General features: G+C 40.0%; 1 protein-coding gene across 1 annotated transcript; it reads left to right on the top strand.

The window, feature by feature from the left end:
- The first annotated feature begins 292 nt into the window (after positions 1-292).
- LOC119728811 lies at positions 293-1918 on the top strand. Its single transcript, XM_038201210.1, has one exon. It carries the CDS (start codon positions 476-478, stop codon positions 1637-1639), a length of 1164 nt encoding a protein of 387 aa, XP_038057138.1. The 5' UTR covers positions 293-475; the 3' UTR covers positions 1640-1918.
- Positions 1919-18345: the final 16427 nt, after the last annotated feature.

Raw genomic sequence — 18345 nt, 5'->3', positions numbered from 1 at the left:
CGGGCACTCCCTGGAAGGTACCATTCCCAACTATGATGCCTGTGCCGCCCGCAATCCGCTTCCAAGGCCCAAACACACACATTAACTGCACGCCTCCAGTCCCAGATCCTGCCAGTTGCACTATCTGCTAATTCATGTTAGTGACGTCGTGGGACCTTCTTCCCAACCTAGTGACGTAGGCATAAAGTATCATAAGTGTCCCTTCCTCGGGTTGTGATACTGCCGCTACCATGTGAAATGTGTGTGGGATCAACCTTTGAACTTTTTTTAACGACTCTTGCAACAAAGGCTGTACATGTTCACAGGCAATAGAAAATCGTGTGTACTTCTCATTTCAGAATACTTCTCATGCAAACAATTCCAGCAGTTAACCTCTTTTTACCGATGACGAGGAGTATAACCAGAACAGCAGTTGAACATTGTATCTGAAGGTTCAACTCACTTTGTTCTTATTCGCGTTTTGCTTTTGCAGGACATGGATCTTCCCGTGCCAAACGCTCAGCCTGTTTCGGATTATTTTCGTCGCATCCTGACAGATATCCTCGAAGAACTTGTAGATAAGGTTCCTGGTAGATACCCATCCAATACTGAAATTGTCAAGCAGTCGTTGAGGGGTATCTCCAATTTGTACAAAAACGGACTCCGGTTTCCAAATTCAAATTTGCGTTCTGACTGGGATGATCCGGCCAACCGCTGTGCTTACGTGTTTCTTTACTTGATGCACCATTGCTATCTCGTGTACGGCTCGCTTCAGTACTCGGATGAGGTCTCAAGAAGTTGGCGCAACAGGAGCAGTTTGAAGGTTTGCAGCATCGGAGGCGGGCCTGGGTCGGACCTGGTTGGCTTGACAACCTTCCTCCGTGTGCACCGCATCTTCCCACCTTCCTTGGAATGCCTTGTCTTGGATCTGTTCCCCAACTGGAAAGACACTTGGGACACGATATACGCCCACCAATTGGACTCCTTTACTGTAACTTACAGCAGTTGTGATCTGGTCAAAGACAAAGGAATCCACACCCGTGATCTGCAGTTCATCAAGCAGGCTGATATCATCACACTGTCTAAATCTTTCTCAGCAGTGTCTGCTTTCTACCGAGCCGACCGCGCCAAAGGCATTTTCCTTCGGAATGTTCTCCAGCACGCCAAACCAGGCTGCTTCGTTCTGTACATCGACAATGACTGCGGCGGTAGTACTCAGTTTGAGAGGGACTTCGCATCCCGAACCGGTATGGATTTAGTATTTGAATTCCGCGGCACGCCCACTTTTCCAAAGGGGGCATATTCATATACCATCCGAAAGTACCACAATCTGTTCGACTTCAGTCCGATGCGCTCTTGCGACGTGACTATCCAGTTATTCCGAAAGAAGGGAGCAGTTCAGTCTGGTCAAGCCGTCAGAATCGAGAGCAATTCAACCGGCCAAATGAGAGCCAATAGTTCCATCAAGCAGGCTGCCGTTCCCCAAGGACCCCCCGTGGGGGTTATCTTAAGTGCCTCTCGGAGTACACCCCACCACGATGTGATTCCCAGCTACAACACCTTCCCTGGGATCTCCCACCACCCCAAGCGAACCAATCCACGACCCAAGCGAAAAACTGCCACCACAAGTTGCTGCCCGCAGGCATGCACAATATTGTAAGCCTCTCGAGTAGAGTATTAATCTGTATTCATTTTTTGAATGAAAGTTTTCATGGACTTGGTTCATGCCTGTCGACCTTCTAAATTTATTTGGAGTCAATATAATACGCTTTTAATAGAATTCAGAAATTGTAAAAACGTATACGTGGCTACATCCATTGTTTGTTGACACTTCAATTATTGAAAGTTATGCACTTATTGTACAGTGTAGGTGCATTTCATTTTGAATATATACATCTTCATTAATTATTTAATCTGAGTTTTTTTCTGATTCAGGACTCAGCAATCCTAATTGTATACTTGTACAATTTTAGTAAGCCAATTCACCATTCTGCTTGCCGACCAGTTTTGAGAGATAAACAAAGCAGAGGAATCCACATATTCGTCTGTTTTGGGGAACGTGGTAAACCGAATCGGCATTCTGGATTTTTTTATCTAATCCAAAGAAGATGGAAACTTTTGTTCGAATAAAATAGCAGCATACAAAACATCTTAAAGCATGGTGCCATCAAAAATTGAAAATTTAATAAAATCTGACATTCACTTCAAAACAAGAACTTTTCTTCGATTTTGTTGGTACCCTGCTATATGATATTGCACACGTGTGGTGAACTGGTGAACTCCCAAAATAATATATCAACTGCACACGCGCAGTTGAAATTGTGAAAAGGAGTACTGTCGCTGTAAAAATTAAAGTTTTTAAAATTGTATGTGTTTCATTGTTACAGTAGAGGATCAGTATTATTGATTGCATTGCTTTTTCTCAATCTTTATGTGCATATCATTCAATAATCAGAAATCAATCAATCGTTGTAAAAAAAGGATGTAAGGCCAATTTGTGGGCCTACAGAAAAAAGGATTTGTGTAACAAGACTTTTACCTTAATTAAGAGTTTTCAAACATCTCATGTAAGGCCGTGTTGGAATTACTAGGATACGGATTGAAATTACACACGTGTCTGTGGTAGTGGCTGCAGCCGCTTCTCATAGATTTGGATGTAATTTCAAGCCATAGGCTAGTAATTCGAACACGGCCTAAATAATTGATTAAAAAAACCAACCTCGATGAATTATTATATGCAGCATTTTAATGCAATAGACAGTTTATCCTATGCATCTGCTATTTTAACCTGTTGGGGTGGCTGTTTGTAGCCCAGCATACCGCACTACGGAGGGAGTCCAGGACATAAAGTGCTGAAAACAGGGCGAAAAAAATTATAACAAACATTTTAAATATTTGTTTTCCTTGTAGAAGAAACCAATTTCACGTCTATGTACTCCCTACCATACACAATGATAGACGACATAATCAAGGAGCAAATGTTTGGGTTCACAAATTCAACAGAAATTCCCTAAACTGAACAGTGTCTTCCTAAAATGACATAACAGCAACAGCGCCCTCAGTTATCAAGAAAAGCACGGAATTAAAACAAATGTTTAAAGAAGTACGCTTTTCCATAACATTAACCACAAAGGATGTCAAATACATTTGAGAAGACTAGGAATTTGCACAAAGTTATGTTCCTTTCGTTTGTAAATTCATGCCAAAATCTCTTTAAAAAGTAATATGTAATCGTGGCTTTTTAAAGTATTTTATCATGTGATTTGTTTTCGTTTGAGTTTTACTCATCTATGTGTCCATTGTGCAATTGTAATGCATTTTTATGATCAAATATTTTGTGATAATTATTTGAAAATTGAATATTAAGTTTAGTCAGGACAGTCGTGGCCGACAAAGATTCTGTTCTTAGAAAAACTCTAACGACTAATTCAACAAGGATTTTCGCTTTGCAACTTATTCACCCCGGAGAAATTAAGCGATTACACAGATTAACCATATTTGGAGCTTTAATTTATTGTATTATAGGATCAAAATACTCGCATCAAGAGTTTGCAGAGAGCCACAAATCGACAAAAGAACGGTAAATCTGCAATGAAATGTAATTATGTGAAAATTAGAAAAATATATAAAAAAAAGGTCCTTAACAACTCTTTTTAAAGATATGATTTCTGATTTTTGATTTCATTTCTGATTGCACAAACGTATTTATACACTTAATTCAACATAGTAAAGCCTGTTTTAGCGGTGTTGTTTCATAGTTGTAATAGTTTTACAATATAGTTAAAATTTATGGTTGTTTAATAGTTCAGTCAGTAATATTCCTGCAAATAACCAGCATTTCTACAGGGTGACAAAAAAATGCAATCATGAAACGTTTGCCTGTTTTTTTCCCCAAAATTGTGACGTGTGAATGTTTATGTTTTGGGTATCAGATTAAAGCTGAGAGCTTTTTCTTTCAAATACTGAGAAAAAAAACGTGAAAACAGCACATCGGGATGCCGAGAAAATGCCAATTATGTAAAAGAAGTGATTTTTCATCCGTTCCCAAAGTGTTTCCGACAGTGAAACATGTTACTGTAAGGTCACTGTGCAATTGTTTTTCATTTGTGCAATTTCTGTAATATTTTGACATATTTATGATGCTTAAAAGGTTTAAAATAAGAGTGGATGGTTGCTAAAATACAGCTTAAAAAATACCCGAAATTGCACTTTGGAATATGACTAAATCATTGTAGGTGGTTCCTGCCTCGAAACGATACAATAAATAACAAATTTATCAATTACCAGAACCAGCACCCAAAATAATTATGTATGCACACACAAATATGTATTCAAAACACAGCCCACCCCCTCTAAAAAATGGATGCTTACTAAAGCACACCTTCAAAAAATCATTAGGCTCTGTAACTATTGATGGCGAGCAGGCATAGATGGACCAATTTATTTTGCATTTAAGACGCCAATTAAATAAGGAATAGCACTGTTTGTGTATCTGTTGGTCTTACATCTTACTCTAGAAATCTTTTGGCTGTATATCGCACCTGATCGCCCGCTGTTTAGGAAGCCAATCTTTGAAACTTGTTAAGCGAATGGGTGGATGGGAATCTACTTGCGCTGGCTGAATCGAACCTCAGTCCTGGTTTACATGAGGATGAAGATTGTATGGTCCTTTAATAGTGTCGGACCAGAGTAGGTTGAGCATTTCTTCCATGTACATTACAGTTTTTAACTATCGCGTCATTTTCGAAGACGAATACTTAGGCCAAAAGCTTTTTTAAATAAAGATTTGAACCACTTACCACTAAAAATATATAACCCATGAGAGCCAGTGTTGTAACTGTAAAGTGATGTTTAACATAGAATTATGTCCTCATACTTGAGTAAATCAAAATAACATGATTCATCGGTTTACTCGACACGGGTGCATGACGAGCCCAATAACTTACCGGTACACAAGCTTAGGGTAGAACAGTACGTAGCATAATACACCAATCCCCAAAACGGTCCCAAGGCCAGATTGGCATAAAATTAGATGTCAAAACTCATGACTCCTTTGTTCCTCTCTGTTATACAATAAAGCTGCCCATTCTGTTGAGACTACGATGGGGAAACAGATGCCATTCAAACATCAGAAATCAATCAATCGTTGTAGAAAAAAGGATATAAGGCCAATTTTGTGTACAAGAACTTGCTTTACAAGAATTTTATAACCAGATTTAAATTATCCAACATTATCTCATAATTATATTAAATGATTGATTATAACGATACCAACCTTAACCTGATGAATTTTAAACGGAATTTTAACAGCAGCATTTAACAAAAACATCATTTAAACGGAACAGACAGTTTAATAAGCAAAATTTAATTTTTAGCAAATCAATTTTACATACATGTAACTTTCATACGAGTTCGAAATTCCTGCGCATATATTTGATTCTCTTGGTATATGGCTGTTGTATTATCTACGATGCATTTATTGTCAACCCCCCCCCCCCGTATTTTGTTGTGCCCTTTTAATCTACATGCTATTCGACCTGTGCATTTTGTACGTTCATGCCACGTCTACAGGCTTACTATTAACAGACACAATGTTCGTGCTTTGTCAATAATTGTTATCAAACATATTGCAAATACAAGAGGGTCAGAGTTGAAAGCTGAGGTAATTTCCCCGATGAGAAATGCCGTTTTTGCAAATAAACGAGGCTATAAAGATACACCTTTAGAACTGAGTGGTGCAATAAATAGCATTCATTCGTGGTATTGTTCGTTTCAAAACTGAACATTCGGTGCGAAAATGCACATATCTTCAGGGGATAAATAACTGAAGTGAAAAATAACTGAAGTGCAATGTTACATGTACTGAACTGAACAGGAAATATATGTGTGGGCATTCTGGAAGCACAGGACCTACTGCGGAAAGCAAGCACGCGGTATCTGTATTCCATGATAAAGTCGGTAAGGATTTATCGGATAGAGTGAGCAATTTTTCAGGTGAGTTGAAAACATCTTTTGTCTCTCGAAGTTTGAAATCGCAGGATAAGTGGCCATCACATTTGTACATATAAAGGTCAAGTCATGTTATTTCTTATAAGTTTTTAAATTTCACTTCTTTTCACATTTTACTGTCAAGTCATGTTCTAATTTATCATTTCGCAGAACAATTATGGAACCTTGGAACCGCTTTGCGACTGCTGAAGAAGAACCCGCCGACTTCTATCGTCTTGTACTGACGAAGGTCTTAGATGATCTCATGGATCAGATTGGTGGTATATCACAGATTGAGGAGGTTAAGATAGCACTGAGAAAGATCTCCCAGATGTACAAAGGGGGACTTTCGATCGCTTCTAGCCAGTGTCGTTCCGACTGGAGTGACCCAGCAAACCGCTGCGCAAACGTCTTCCTTTACTTGATGCAGCACTGTCATCTAGTGTACTTCTCCCTTCAGTACACATCAAGGATCTTCAGCAGTTGGCGCAGCAGGAGTAACTTGAAGGTTTGCAGCATCGGAGGTGGACCTGGGTCAGACCTGGTTGGCTTGACAACCTTCCTCCGCACGCACGGCATATTCCCGCCTTCCTTGGAATGCCGTGTCTTGGACTTGTACCCCGACTGGAAAGACACTTGGGACACGATATACCAGTGTGTTCCTGAGTATTTTGGAGTAGCATACGAAAGATGCGACATTGTCAGAGATGCGGGCCTTACCACTCCTACTCGTCAATTCATCCGACAGGCTGACATGCTGACCTTGGTGAAGTTCTTCTCCGCAGTATCCGTTTTCTTCCGAGAAGACCCAGGGCGTGGCAATTTCCTTCGATCAATTCTCTGTGAAGTAAAGCAGGGCTGCTTCGTGCTGTACATTGACAACAAACATGATAGCGACACTCAGTTTGAGCGAGATTTTGCATCTCAAGTTGGACTGGTTAAGGTGTTCGAATTCCGAGGCAAACCCGCCTTACCTTTTGGACAGTACTCCAGCACCGTGAGGAGATACCATGACGAACTACAATGCTGGCCATTGAGTAGCTGCAATGTCTTGATCCAGCTTTACGAAAAGTTGGCGGTTCAGTCGGCTGGTCGACCGGGCACCATCTCCCAGGTCCATCAAACCCAAATCCCACCTCAACATTTTGGTTCGTCGGTAATTGACTGGTTTCAGCTTGGTTTACACTGCCGGGGAAACCCGGACGGTCGTCCCAGCAGCTCGTCCCAGCATCGGTACAGTTCATTCCCTGCACAGCGTATACTTTCAACCCCTTCCCCATCACCGGACTTATATGCCAGCCAGAGACGAGTGCCAACGTCGCCGGGTGTCTATGAAAACAACACTTTCCCTCAGTCAGAAGGCATTTCTCGCCCTTCAGCGCCACAACAGACCTGCTCGTACATGAGGCAAGTACCGATTTCATCTCATGCGCCACATGTTGGTTACACTTCAAGTAATACGTTTATGCAACATGGGGTCATTCCTCGCGTGAAGCAAGGACCGCAACTATTTCCCCCTTCTGGCAAGATAACCTTTCCAACAAGTGCATCCTATCGACCTCAACCTGCTGGTCCTTGTTTGCCAAAGACGACGAAAGACCCAGACTCACCATTTAATCAAATCCCAACTTTTTACTCATCAAGAGGTATCACAATGTTAAAGCATCCCTTCAGAAGCAACGAGGACAACCGCGACAACAACAGTGACAGTGATAATAGTGAAGACAGCGACAGTGGCAACAGCAATGATGCCGCTGAGGACAACGGCTTAGATGCAGACGACCGCAACGACAGCAACGATGATGACGATGACAGTGACGGCAGCTTTGATGATGGGGATGATGATGATGAAAATGAAGATGGTGACAATGATGCATATGACAGCAACAACAGCTGTGATAGACATGACTACGGAATCTACGATGATGATATAGTGATGACAGCAATGTTGCTCTGAACAGTGGGGATGACGATGATGGTGATGACAGCAATGTTACCAACAACAGTGACAATCATGACGATGACAATGACGATGATGCATATGACAGCAATAACAGCTGTGATGGCTATGACTACGGCATCTACGACGATGACGAGGATGGTGGTGACAGCGATATTGCTAACAACAGTGGGGATGACGATGATGGTGATGACAGCAATGTTGCCAGCAACAGTGGGGATAATGACAATGACAATAACTATGGTGCCGATGATACATATGGCAGTAATAACAGCTGCGATGGACATGACTACAGCATCTACGACGATGATAATAGTGATGACAGCAATGTTGCTACGAACAGTGGGGATGACGATGATGGTGATGACAGCAATGTTACCAACAACAGTGACAATCATGACGATGACAATGACGATGATGCATATGACAGCAACAACAGCTGTGATGGTTATGATTACGGCATCTATGACGATGACGAGGATGGTGATGACAGCAATGTTACTAACAACAGTGACAATTGTGATGATGACAATGGCGATGGTAACGATGATGCATATGACAGCAACAACAGCTGCGATGGCTATGACTACGGCATCTACGATGATGATGGTGATGACAGCATTGTCGCAAACAACAGTGGGATCGATGACGATGATGATGGTGATGACAGCAATGTTGCTAACAACAGTGACAATTATGACGATGACAATGACGATGGTAACCATTATGCATATGACAGCAACAACAGCTGCGATGGCTATGACTACGGCATCTATAATGATGACGATGATGGTGATGACAGCATTGTTGCTAACAACTGTGGAAATGACGATGATGATGGTAATGACAGCAATGTTTCTAACAACAGTGACAATTATGATGATGACAATGACGATAGTGACGACAGCAAATATGACAACAACAGCTGTGATGGCTTCAAGTACGGCATCTACGACAATGACGAATGTGACACTGACAACAGCAACAACGTTGGGAATCATCACGATGACAATGACAGTGGCGATGAAGGTGACTATGGCAGCAACAAAAGCTATGATGGCTATATGACGGGGATGACTGCGATGACTATGGCTGTGACAACAGTTACTATGGCAACAACGACTATGACTGCAACGACAGCTACTATGGCAACGACGACTATGACAGCAACGACTCGTGGGATGAATAGCACCACATACTTTCCGATAGTGCCCATGACCAAACACTAGCAACAGCGAACCTCATGGGAAGATTGTGTCCAGCACCCCCCCCCCCCCTCCCTTCCGCGCATCGATTTTACGGAGCCCCGGTTGACCGGGGAAAAAAACCTGTGTACCTTCTGGCATGGATTTTCTGTCGGCAAATCTCCCCCCGGCCCCCCCCCCCTCACCCCTTCAAAGTTGTCTAGCAAAGCTCCTGTGTATTATGACAGCAACGACCGTTAAGGTACGATGGTAATGACGGTGACGACAGCGATGATGGTTGCGACAATTATTATAGCAACGAAAGCTTCGGTGGCTACGACAACTACGACAGCTACGATGCGGCTTATGAAGGGCGAAACTGTACAATTGTATACGGAAAGATAAATACAGATGTGGCTTTCTCAAGTAATCTTTCATGTGATTTGTTCACTTTTCGTTTTATAGACGTGTCCATTTCTCGTAATTGTATTACATCTTTTATGATAAAATATTTTGTAATAATTGCTTGAAAATTGACGTTAACTTTTGTCAGGACAGTTGTTGCTGAAAAAAATATTTTCTTAGAAAACACTAACGACTAATTCAACAACGATTTGCGCTTTGTAACTTATTTACCCCAGAAAAGTAAGCGATTACACAGGTTAACCATATTACGTTAAGTTTTCCTTTGGAACTTCAATTTATTGTATTATTTAATCAAAATCAAAATCAATATCTAAATTCTGTGCATATAAAAGATGCGACGTTGTCAGAGATACGAGAATTACCACCCCTACTCATTGATACATCCGACAGGCTGACATGCTCACCTTGGTGAAGATTTTCTCTACAGTGTCTGCTTTCTTCCGAGAAAACCCACGGCGTTGCGATTTCCTTCGATCAATTCTCCGTGAAATAAAGCAGGGCTGCTTCGTGCTGTACATTGACAATCAACACGGCAGCGACACTCAATTTGAGCGGAAGTTCGCATCCCCAGTTGGACTGGTCAAGGTGTATGAATTCCGAGGCAAAGCCCCCTTACCTTTCGGATGGTATTCCAAGACCGTAAAAAAATACTCTCACGTACGCTCTAGATTGTTATCCGATGCGTAGCTGCAATGTCGTGATGCAGCTTTATGAAGCGATTCATCCGGTTAGTCACCGTACCTAGGCGCCATCTCCCAGGACCATGGGCATAAATTTCTGGGGGATGGGGAGGACGAATCTCCCACACTTTTTGACCGGGGGGGGGGGGGGTGGGCATTGCCCCCAGTGTTTTGATGAGAAACAAAATAGGCCGATTTTTAGATTATTTCGTAACTTTCCTAGGGTCCACACTTTATTTAATAGATTGAAAACGAAAGACAAAAAGTACAAATTTAACGCCTTCGATGCACTGTTTTTACGTACGAATATGATTTTGAATTTTTGAGTTCTGATTGTTGATTTCATTTTTGATTGCACAAACGTATAAACGCATTCTTTGTATGCACTTAATTCACCGTAGTGAAACCTGTGTAGTGATGTAATAGTTTTACAATAGTAATAATAGTCATTTGATAATTTCGTCAGTTGGCCTAATATTCATGCAAATACGAGAGCATAACACATTGTCTTCATTTATTAGATCTAAATCTGTGCTGTTCTACGAAGTTGACAAACTTGGTTGCCATAGAAATATTTTATCTCATTGTTGTGTTTGCAATTATACGTATATTATGTAGTCATTTGTCATGTGTGTGTCCTATAATGCAAGCCAGTTTTAAACTGTTTCGGTATACAGTGGGTAAAAAAAAATGTAATAAATTAAATATAATAGTTGGCCTAATATTCATGCAAATACGAGAGCATAACACTTTGTCTTCATTTATTAGATCTATATCTGTGCTGTTCTACGGAGTTGACAAACTTGGTTGCCATAGAAATATTTTATCTCATTGTTGTGTTTGCAATTGTACGTATATTATGTAGTCATTTGTCATGTATGTGCCCTATAAAGCAAGCCAGTTTTAAACTGTTTCGGTATACAGTGGGTAAAAAAATGTTATAAATTAAATTTAAAAAAATACCTTGGCCTGTTCTACCATTATTAATTTGCATTTTAAGCTGTCTACTAGGCAATAGTCATTACCCATTATAGAGTTTTATTTGCCCCCAAAAGTATAACGTTAAAGTAAAACATGCACACCATTAATAAGTGAAGACGCACTGTATAAGGAGCATACAGCACCGCTGTCTATTACTCGATTACTAGCATCTTGAACCGAGATTAATTTAGCGCCAGTGACCATGAACCTAGGACTCTCAAAACCTTGGTAGCTTTTCTTGCTCCATTGGTTCTTTTGTTGGTTAATACACACGCGCGCGCTGGCGTCATAAAACAACATGGTCAATGCATGTGATTCACCATGACGGTTCACCATGTCATTGTGGCCGATATTTTTACAAAATACAAATTGTGTTAAATGTGAAGCCGTATTAGGATGCACATACAACGTGTTTTCTCCGCCATTCCATTAGTTGGACGAAAAATCCATCCAAACCATAGTGTAACCACGGTTCACTGTTGTAAATTATATAAGAAGCAGAGTCACTCACTTCCTTTATATATTGGTCTGGATGGATCACCGATTAATTTTTCGGCAGAATAACGGACTTAGTGAATACAAACCAATTAAAACAGATTGTATTTTGTTTGCGTATCGCATAAGAGCCTTTCAAGTTCAACACAAACTGTATTTTGTACAGTTATTGGCCAAAATGGCATGGTGAACCGTCATGGTGAACCGTTACGATGCACGCTACACTAAGTTGGGATGGCCTCTTAATTATTGTCGCCGGTACTTTAGGTGGTCTATTGGTTAAGACATGTGCTCAATTCAACAAAGCAGGGATCGTGGTGGGTTCGAATCTCACCGGAGATAAATACATGCAGATTATTTCCCTGCAGCACTCGGGAAGTAAAAAGTATACCCTGATTACCACCCATACGTGTTAGGGAAAACACGACAAAATATATATGTATTTGTTATTTCGATTTTACTATCAATAAGTATTATCTTGCCCAAATACGTGTTCCTTCATTCAACCTTCGGCCGCCATTTCACAGTTTGGAAACAAAACTAAAGAAAACAGCCCCTGAAACGGCATATCATGCACATTTGGAACTATGAAGAAATTCAGACATGTAGACTTTCAATGATTGCATAAACATTCAATAGATATTAGGGCGTGGAGTTATGTGGTTCTAAAAAACAAATTGGATATTATTGGACATAATTATGCTCTGTTCGTAATATGCTTCTTCCACTTACAATTTATTTTTTTAACTGTCACGTCATTTTCAAATACGAATACATCGCCAAAAACCTTTTACCAATTGGTTAGGCCCAAAAAAAATAAGTATCCGGTTTCTGGTATGGAGCTTGCCCAAAAAGTGGTGCGGCGACGTGGCTTTTTTTTTTTTACCTGTTTTTTTTTGCTTCAAATGTCGGCTGATGACTGCAAATGGTGCCCGATTAAACTTCGTGCAAATATATGGGAGTCCAGAGAGGTCACATCAAGCTTATTCTCAATCATAACCCCATCTAAAAACACGTTAAAATTGTGCAGCAGCAGGATTCCAGTTAAACCAGTGAGTTTGGCGGTTTGAGACATCATCTTTCATTGAAAAAAAAAACCTTTTTCATTTTGCCGATGCGCATGGCTATGGCGACGCGCGCGCATACCAGAAACCGGAGACTTTTTTTTGTGTCTTATGGATGGAACCTTGATTTCGCGGACTGAACTCACGAGAGCCACTGTTGTCGTAACTGTAAAGTGATGTCCAACATAGAATCATGTCCTCATATTTGAGCAAATCAAAACAACATGATTCAAATCGATTTACTCGACACGGATGCATGAGGATCCCGACTGACAGACGACGATATACGTACATGGATATCCCCGCGAGTGCCTCACCATAATTAGCGTATACACCGATCTCAAAAACGGTCCATCAGATTGGCATAACTTTGGATGTCCAAACTCATAACTCCTTTGTTCTAACAAAGCTGCCCATTCTGTTGTGACTAAGATGGGGGAAACTGATGCCATTCAAATATCAGCCTGAAATCAATCAATCGTTGTAGAAAAGCGATAAGGACACTTTTTGTGCACAAGAAAGTAGGCCAATAGTACAAAACTTTTATGCAGATTCAAGTTTTCCTACATTTAAATTATTGATTATATATACCAACCTTAACCTGATGAATTTTAAAACGCAGCATTTGAATGGACTAGACAGACAAAAATCGTTTAGCAGCATGTAACTTATATGAATTCGAATCGGCTATTTTCCTCTGTTGGTATGGCTGTTGTCATATCTACGACGCTTTTATTGTCCCCCACCCGTTTTTTTTATGCCCTTTTAATCTACATGATTTCGACCTGTGTATTTTATGGGTTAACATAATCGAAGCGGCTATAGTATGTACGTACACGCCACGTCTATAGCTAGCTATACACAATGTTCATTTTTTTTCCAGTTGGTTTTTTTTTTTATAAAAAAATACTGCAAGTACAAGAGGGTCAGAGTTGAAAGCTGAGGTAATTTCCCCGATGAGAAACACCGTGTTTGCAAATAAAGGAGGCTGTAAGATATATACATGTACAGCTTTACAAACTGAGTGGTGCAATGAAGCGTTCATTCGCGCTATTGTTACTGGCAAAAAAAAATTCTAAGCGAAGTATGTATAATCACGTAAATAATAAAAATAACGATATAAATACACCATGATTCATCACAGGTATTCGGGAAACGATGAGAAATAACCGAATGGCATTGCAACATTATGTGCTGCGTTTAACAGGAAATTTTGGCTTTATAAAAGTACTACTGGAAAGAAGTGTAGTTTTACGTGAGATCTGTATTCCGTAGCAACATCGGTCAGGATACATTGAAAAAGAACAACTTTCAGGTGAGTTGAATGAACCTCTTAATCTCACCAATTTCTAAATTTCCCAATATGATGATGCCCCTCTTCATTGTATCTGATGAAGTACTTGTCACTACGAAAACTTATGTAAAATGTCGATCTATGGTTAATCATTTAAAGTGCTACTTACTTTTTTATTTGATTCTGCCTGACTTATACGACTGCCCACCACTTTAGATTACCAAAGAGTGAAAGGTAACTTGGGATAACACGATTTAGAGATATAAATCACTATAAGTTTAGATTGAATACTGGTTGGCGTTTTCGAGATATTTTCGAGCCACAATCAATCAACCATGGTCCCTAGTTATAGTTTCAGCGGTGGGAGTGAAGTTTCAGTCGAATCAAGTGAATTTTAAATCTTTGGAATTAAGAGAGTTGTCTCTCGAATTTGAAATTATATGGAGTCTGAAGTCTCAGCATAAGTCTATTTGTACAAGTAAATTCATGTCGTAGTGTAAATTATAAAACATTGTTTCACAGGATGGAACAACCTGCCGACTTCTATCGTCTTGTACTGACAGCGGTTTTAGATGATCTCATGAAACAGGCTGGTGGTCTATCGAAGATTGAAAAGGTCAAGGAGGCATTGAAAAATATCTCCAAAATGTACACGGAGGACCTTTCGAAGGCTTCTAGGCAGTCGCGTCCCAACTGGAGTGACCCAGTAAATCGCTTTGCCTACGTCTTCGTGTACTTGATGCAACATTGTCATCTTGTGTCCTTCTCGCTTGAACAGTGCAAATCAAGGATCTTAAACAGTTGGAAAGACAAGAGTAACTAGAAGGTTTGCAGCATCGGAGGCGGGCCTGGGTCGGACCTGGTTGGCTTGACAACCTTCCTCCGTAAGAAAGGAATCTTCTCGCCTTCCTTGGAATGCCTTGTCTTGGATCTGTACCCCGACTGGAAAGCCACATGGGACACGATACATCAGTGTATTCCTAATAAGGAAAAGGTTACAGTAGCATATGAAGAATGCGACCTTGTCGAAAAGGCGAGCCTTATTACTACATGTACTCGTCAATTCATCGGACAGGCTGACATGCTTACCTTGGTGAAGGTCTTCTCTGCAGTATCCGCTTTCTTCAAACAAAAAAAAGACCACTGGCGTGGCGATCTCCTTCGATCGATTCTCAAAGGAATAAAGCCGGGCTGCTTCGTGCTGTACATTGACAACGCCGGTGTAGGCACTCGGTTTGAGCAAGAGTTTGCACTCCCAGTTGGACTGGTCAGGGAGTCCAATTTAGCATGCGAAGTCAAGTTTCCTTTTGGAAATTACTCCAGCACCGTGAAGAAATACCATGACGACCTGACGTGCTGGCCACTAAGTAGTTGCAATGTCTTGATCCAAGTTTACAAAAAGGCGGAAGTTCAGCCGGCCAGTCGGGGAGTCAGCCAGCCAGTCTCCCAGGTCCAACCTACCGAACACGTTCGAAACCAAAGTACCGACTCCAACTCTACATCACTGGCTGGAAACTCTGAGACGTCCACAGGTTCACAAGATCTGTCAATGGGGTTACAAGATCTCTCACTTCAGGATGATGAAAATACACTATCCGAGAGCTCTCACCTTAGACGTACATCATTAGTGGAACCTGACGAACCAGAGAATTTGTCTGATACCAGTTCCGATTAGCTTCACGAGGCCCACTCCGACCGGTCATACAATGTCCACCGGGACTATGGATTCTGGAAACAAGTGCATGATGCATCAGCACATGGAAGTCACTCACGCGAAAATATGACGCTGTGAGATTGGGCACATGAATATTATAGGCAGTGTTCGAGTTTTTGAGAGTGTTGTTTTTATTGTCGGGATCAAGCAGTTTAGAACAGTGCTTTTCTCAGTCTTCAGCACAGTGTCTGTTTGTATTGCCTACGACCAAAAATAAGCAGAAATAAGGTAACTTTTTAGTTAAAAAGGATATCCATTTGCTTTGCAAGTCTTTTTATGCAGGATTTTTAACTCAGCACATCTTCGCATATTGAAAAACGATTCCGAATATATTTTAATCTGGTATTGTCTTTAAATTGTGCGTCGATTTATTAAGCAAAGTGTTATAAGTAAGTTAATACTTTCAATTTTATCAGGAGCCCCTGTTTGTTTGGTGTTTTCCCTGTCAATATTTTGTAAAATAAAAATTGCTTTTCTTGTCTTTTCTTTATTTTTTTAAATAATTTCTTTGCACCTCTTTTCCATGTTCATGTTCGACTCGGTATAGTTCTGTCTGCATCAACGCAGCTTAATATACGCGACACAATGATTTTGAAATTGACCTTATGCAATAAGACGGAGACAAAGGGCAATGCTTTGTTTTGCAGGGATAACATGAGTAAACCTGTGCATTCACTGTAACAAAATTGACAACATTGAAATAAAAAGGAAACCCTCTGAGACACCTGCAACGCATAAGCTTTATTATCAAACTGTTATCCAATAATAGGGCCTATACACAGTAAATACACGGGGTCCAAGTTTTGAGCCGAGGTATTTTCCCGATGAGAATGTTACGCATATGATAATTGCATGACATTGCACTCTACTTTACGGAGCAGTTTTGTGATATAATGTAAAAAACTTCATTATTGCGATGACAATGCATTTTCTCATAGTTTTTGTTAAATTGGCCTACTTGTTTTGATAACGACTTTATAGTTATCTTACGTCAGGACAGTTGTTGCTGACAAACTTTTTTCTTAGAAAAACACTAACCACTAATTCATCAAAATATTCATATCAAGACTTTTTATGTCACATAGCCACAACTCGACAAAATAACGGTAAATTTGTTATGGAATGTTAAATGTGAGCAAATAGCAACACATAAAAATATGATTTCATTTCTGATTTCTGATTTTTAATTTCATTTTTGATCGCAGAATGTATACACATATTTTGTGTTCACTTAATGCACCTTAGTAAAAGCCTGTGTAGCGACGTTGTTGTAGTTTTACAATAGTAACAATAGTTGTTTAACAGTATCAAGTCAGTAATAATCCTGCAAATATGTTAGCATTTCTATTGTCTTCATGTATTACATCTAAATCTGTGCTGATCTAAGGAGTTGACAAACTTGGTTGACATAGAAATAAGGAGCCGGATGGGAAAATCCCCGTGTTTTCTCCTACAATTGTTACTTTCACACCTCCTTTAATCAGCAAATCATAAGCCTTAATTGTTTGATTGCACAATGTATATATATGTACCCACCTTTTCACCTTAGTTCACCTTAGCAATGTTGTTAATAGTTGTAATAGTTTTTTTTTTTTTTAATAGTTATGCATTAATTCCATGTGCTTTTATTGTATTGTATTTGTCATTATTGTTCGTGTATGTAATCATTTTGTAATGTATGTAGGGCCCTAATGGAAATCTGTTTTGAACTGTTTGGGTAAACACTGGGTAAAGAAATGTAATAAATTAAATATAGAATACCTTGGCCTATTCTGCCCTTTGTTTATTCATTTGCATTTTATGCTGCCAACTAGGCAATAGTCATTACCAATTATAGAGGTTTTTTTGCAAAAAAAACCACCCCAAAGTATATAGAGTTAAAGACAACTTGCAAGCAATGCGTGTGAAGGCGCACTGCATGGAGCATACAGCGCGCGCCGCTATATATTACTCGATCTTGAACCAAATAAAGGCCTTGGTTGCTTTTCTTTCTCGATTATTCTTTAGTTGGTTGGTCAATTGCACAAAAAGGCCAGATTCTGTCCATGTGTCTCTTTGTTACCCTCCCGTTCAGCTAAGACTTCTGATGTTTGCGTAGAAATTTAATAGAAATTAGCGCTTGGAAGCACCATGAAGACCGAGTCAAATTTATTTTATGACGTTCTGAAGAGACTCGGTTTGATAACTGGATGTAATTGTGCTCTGTCCGTAATAAGCAAATTATTCAAATTTGGCAAACATATACTAATTCGAAATTCCTGCGCATCGGCTATTTTCATCTGTTGGTATGGCTGTCCCCCCCCCCCCCCCCATTTGTATGCCCTTAATCTACATGGAATTCGACCTGTGTATTTTAATGCTCTACGTCGTTGCGGCTATTATGCACGTACATGCGTCTAATGGCAATTATTATTAACATACACAATGTTCAAGTTTTATCAATGATTATCAAAGATACTGCAAATACAAGAGGGTCAAAGTTAAAAGCTGAGGTAATTTTCCCGATGAGAAATACTGTTTTTGCAAATAGGCAAGGCTATAGAAATTAGCTTTACAAACCGAGTGGTGCAATGTAGCGTT

The sequence above is a fragment of the Patiria miniata genome, unplaced genomic scaffold (assembly GCF_015706575.1).
Source record: "Patiria miniata isolate m_02_andy unplaced genomic scaffold, ASM1570657v1 HiC_scaffold_20, whole genome shotgun sequence".
NCBI classification, from domain to species: Eukaryota; Metazoa; Echinodermata; class Asteroidea; order Valvatida; family Asterinidae; genus Patiria; species Patiria miniata.
Note: the sequence above shows the minus strand (reverse complement) of the source record. Positions and strands in the feature narration are given on the sequence as shown.

Coding starts and splice junctions, on each gene's coding strand:
- LOC119728811 (XM_038201210.1), top strand. CDS start 476: ATGGATCTTCCCGTGCCAAACGCTCAGCCTGTTTCGGATTATTTTCGT.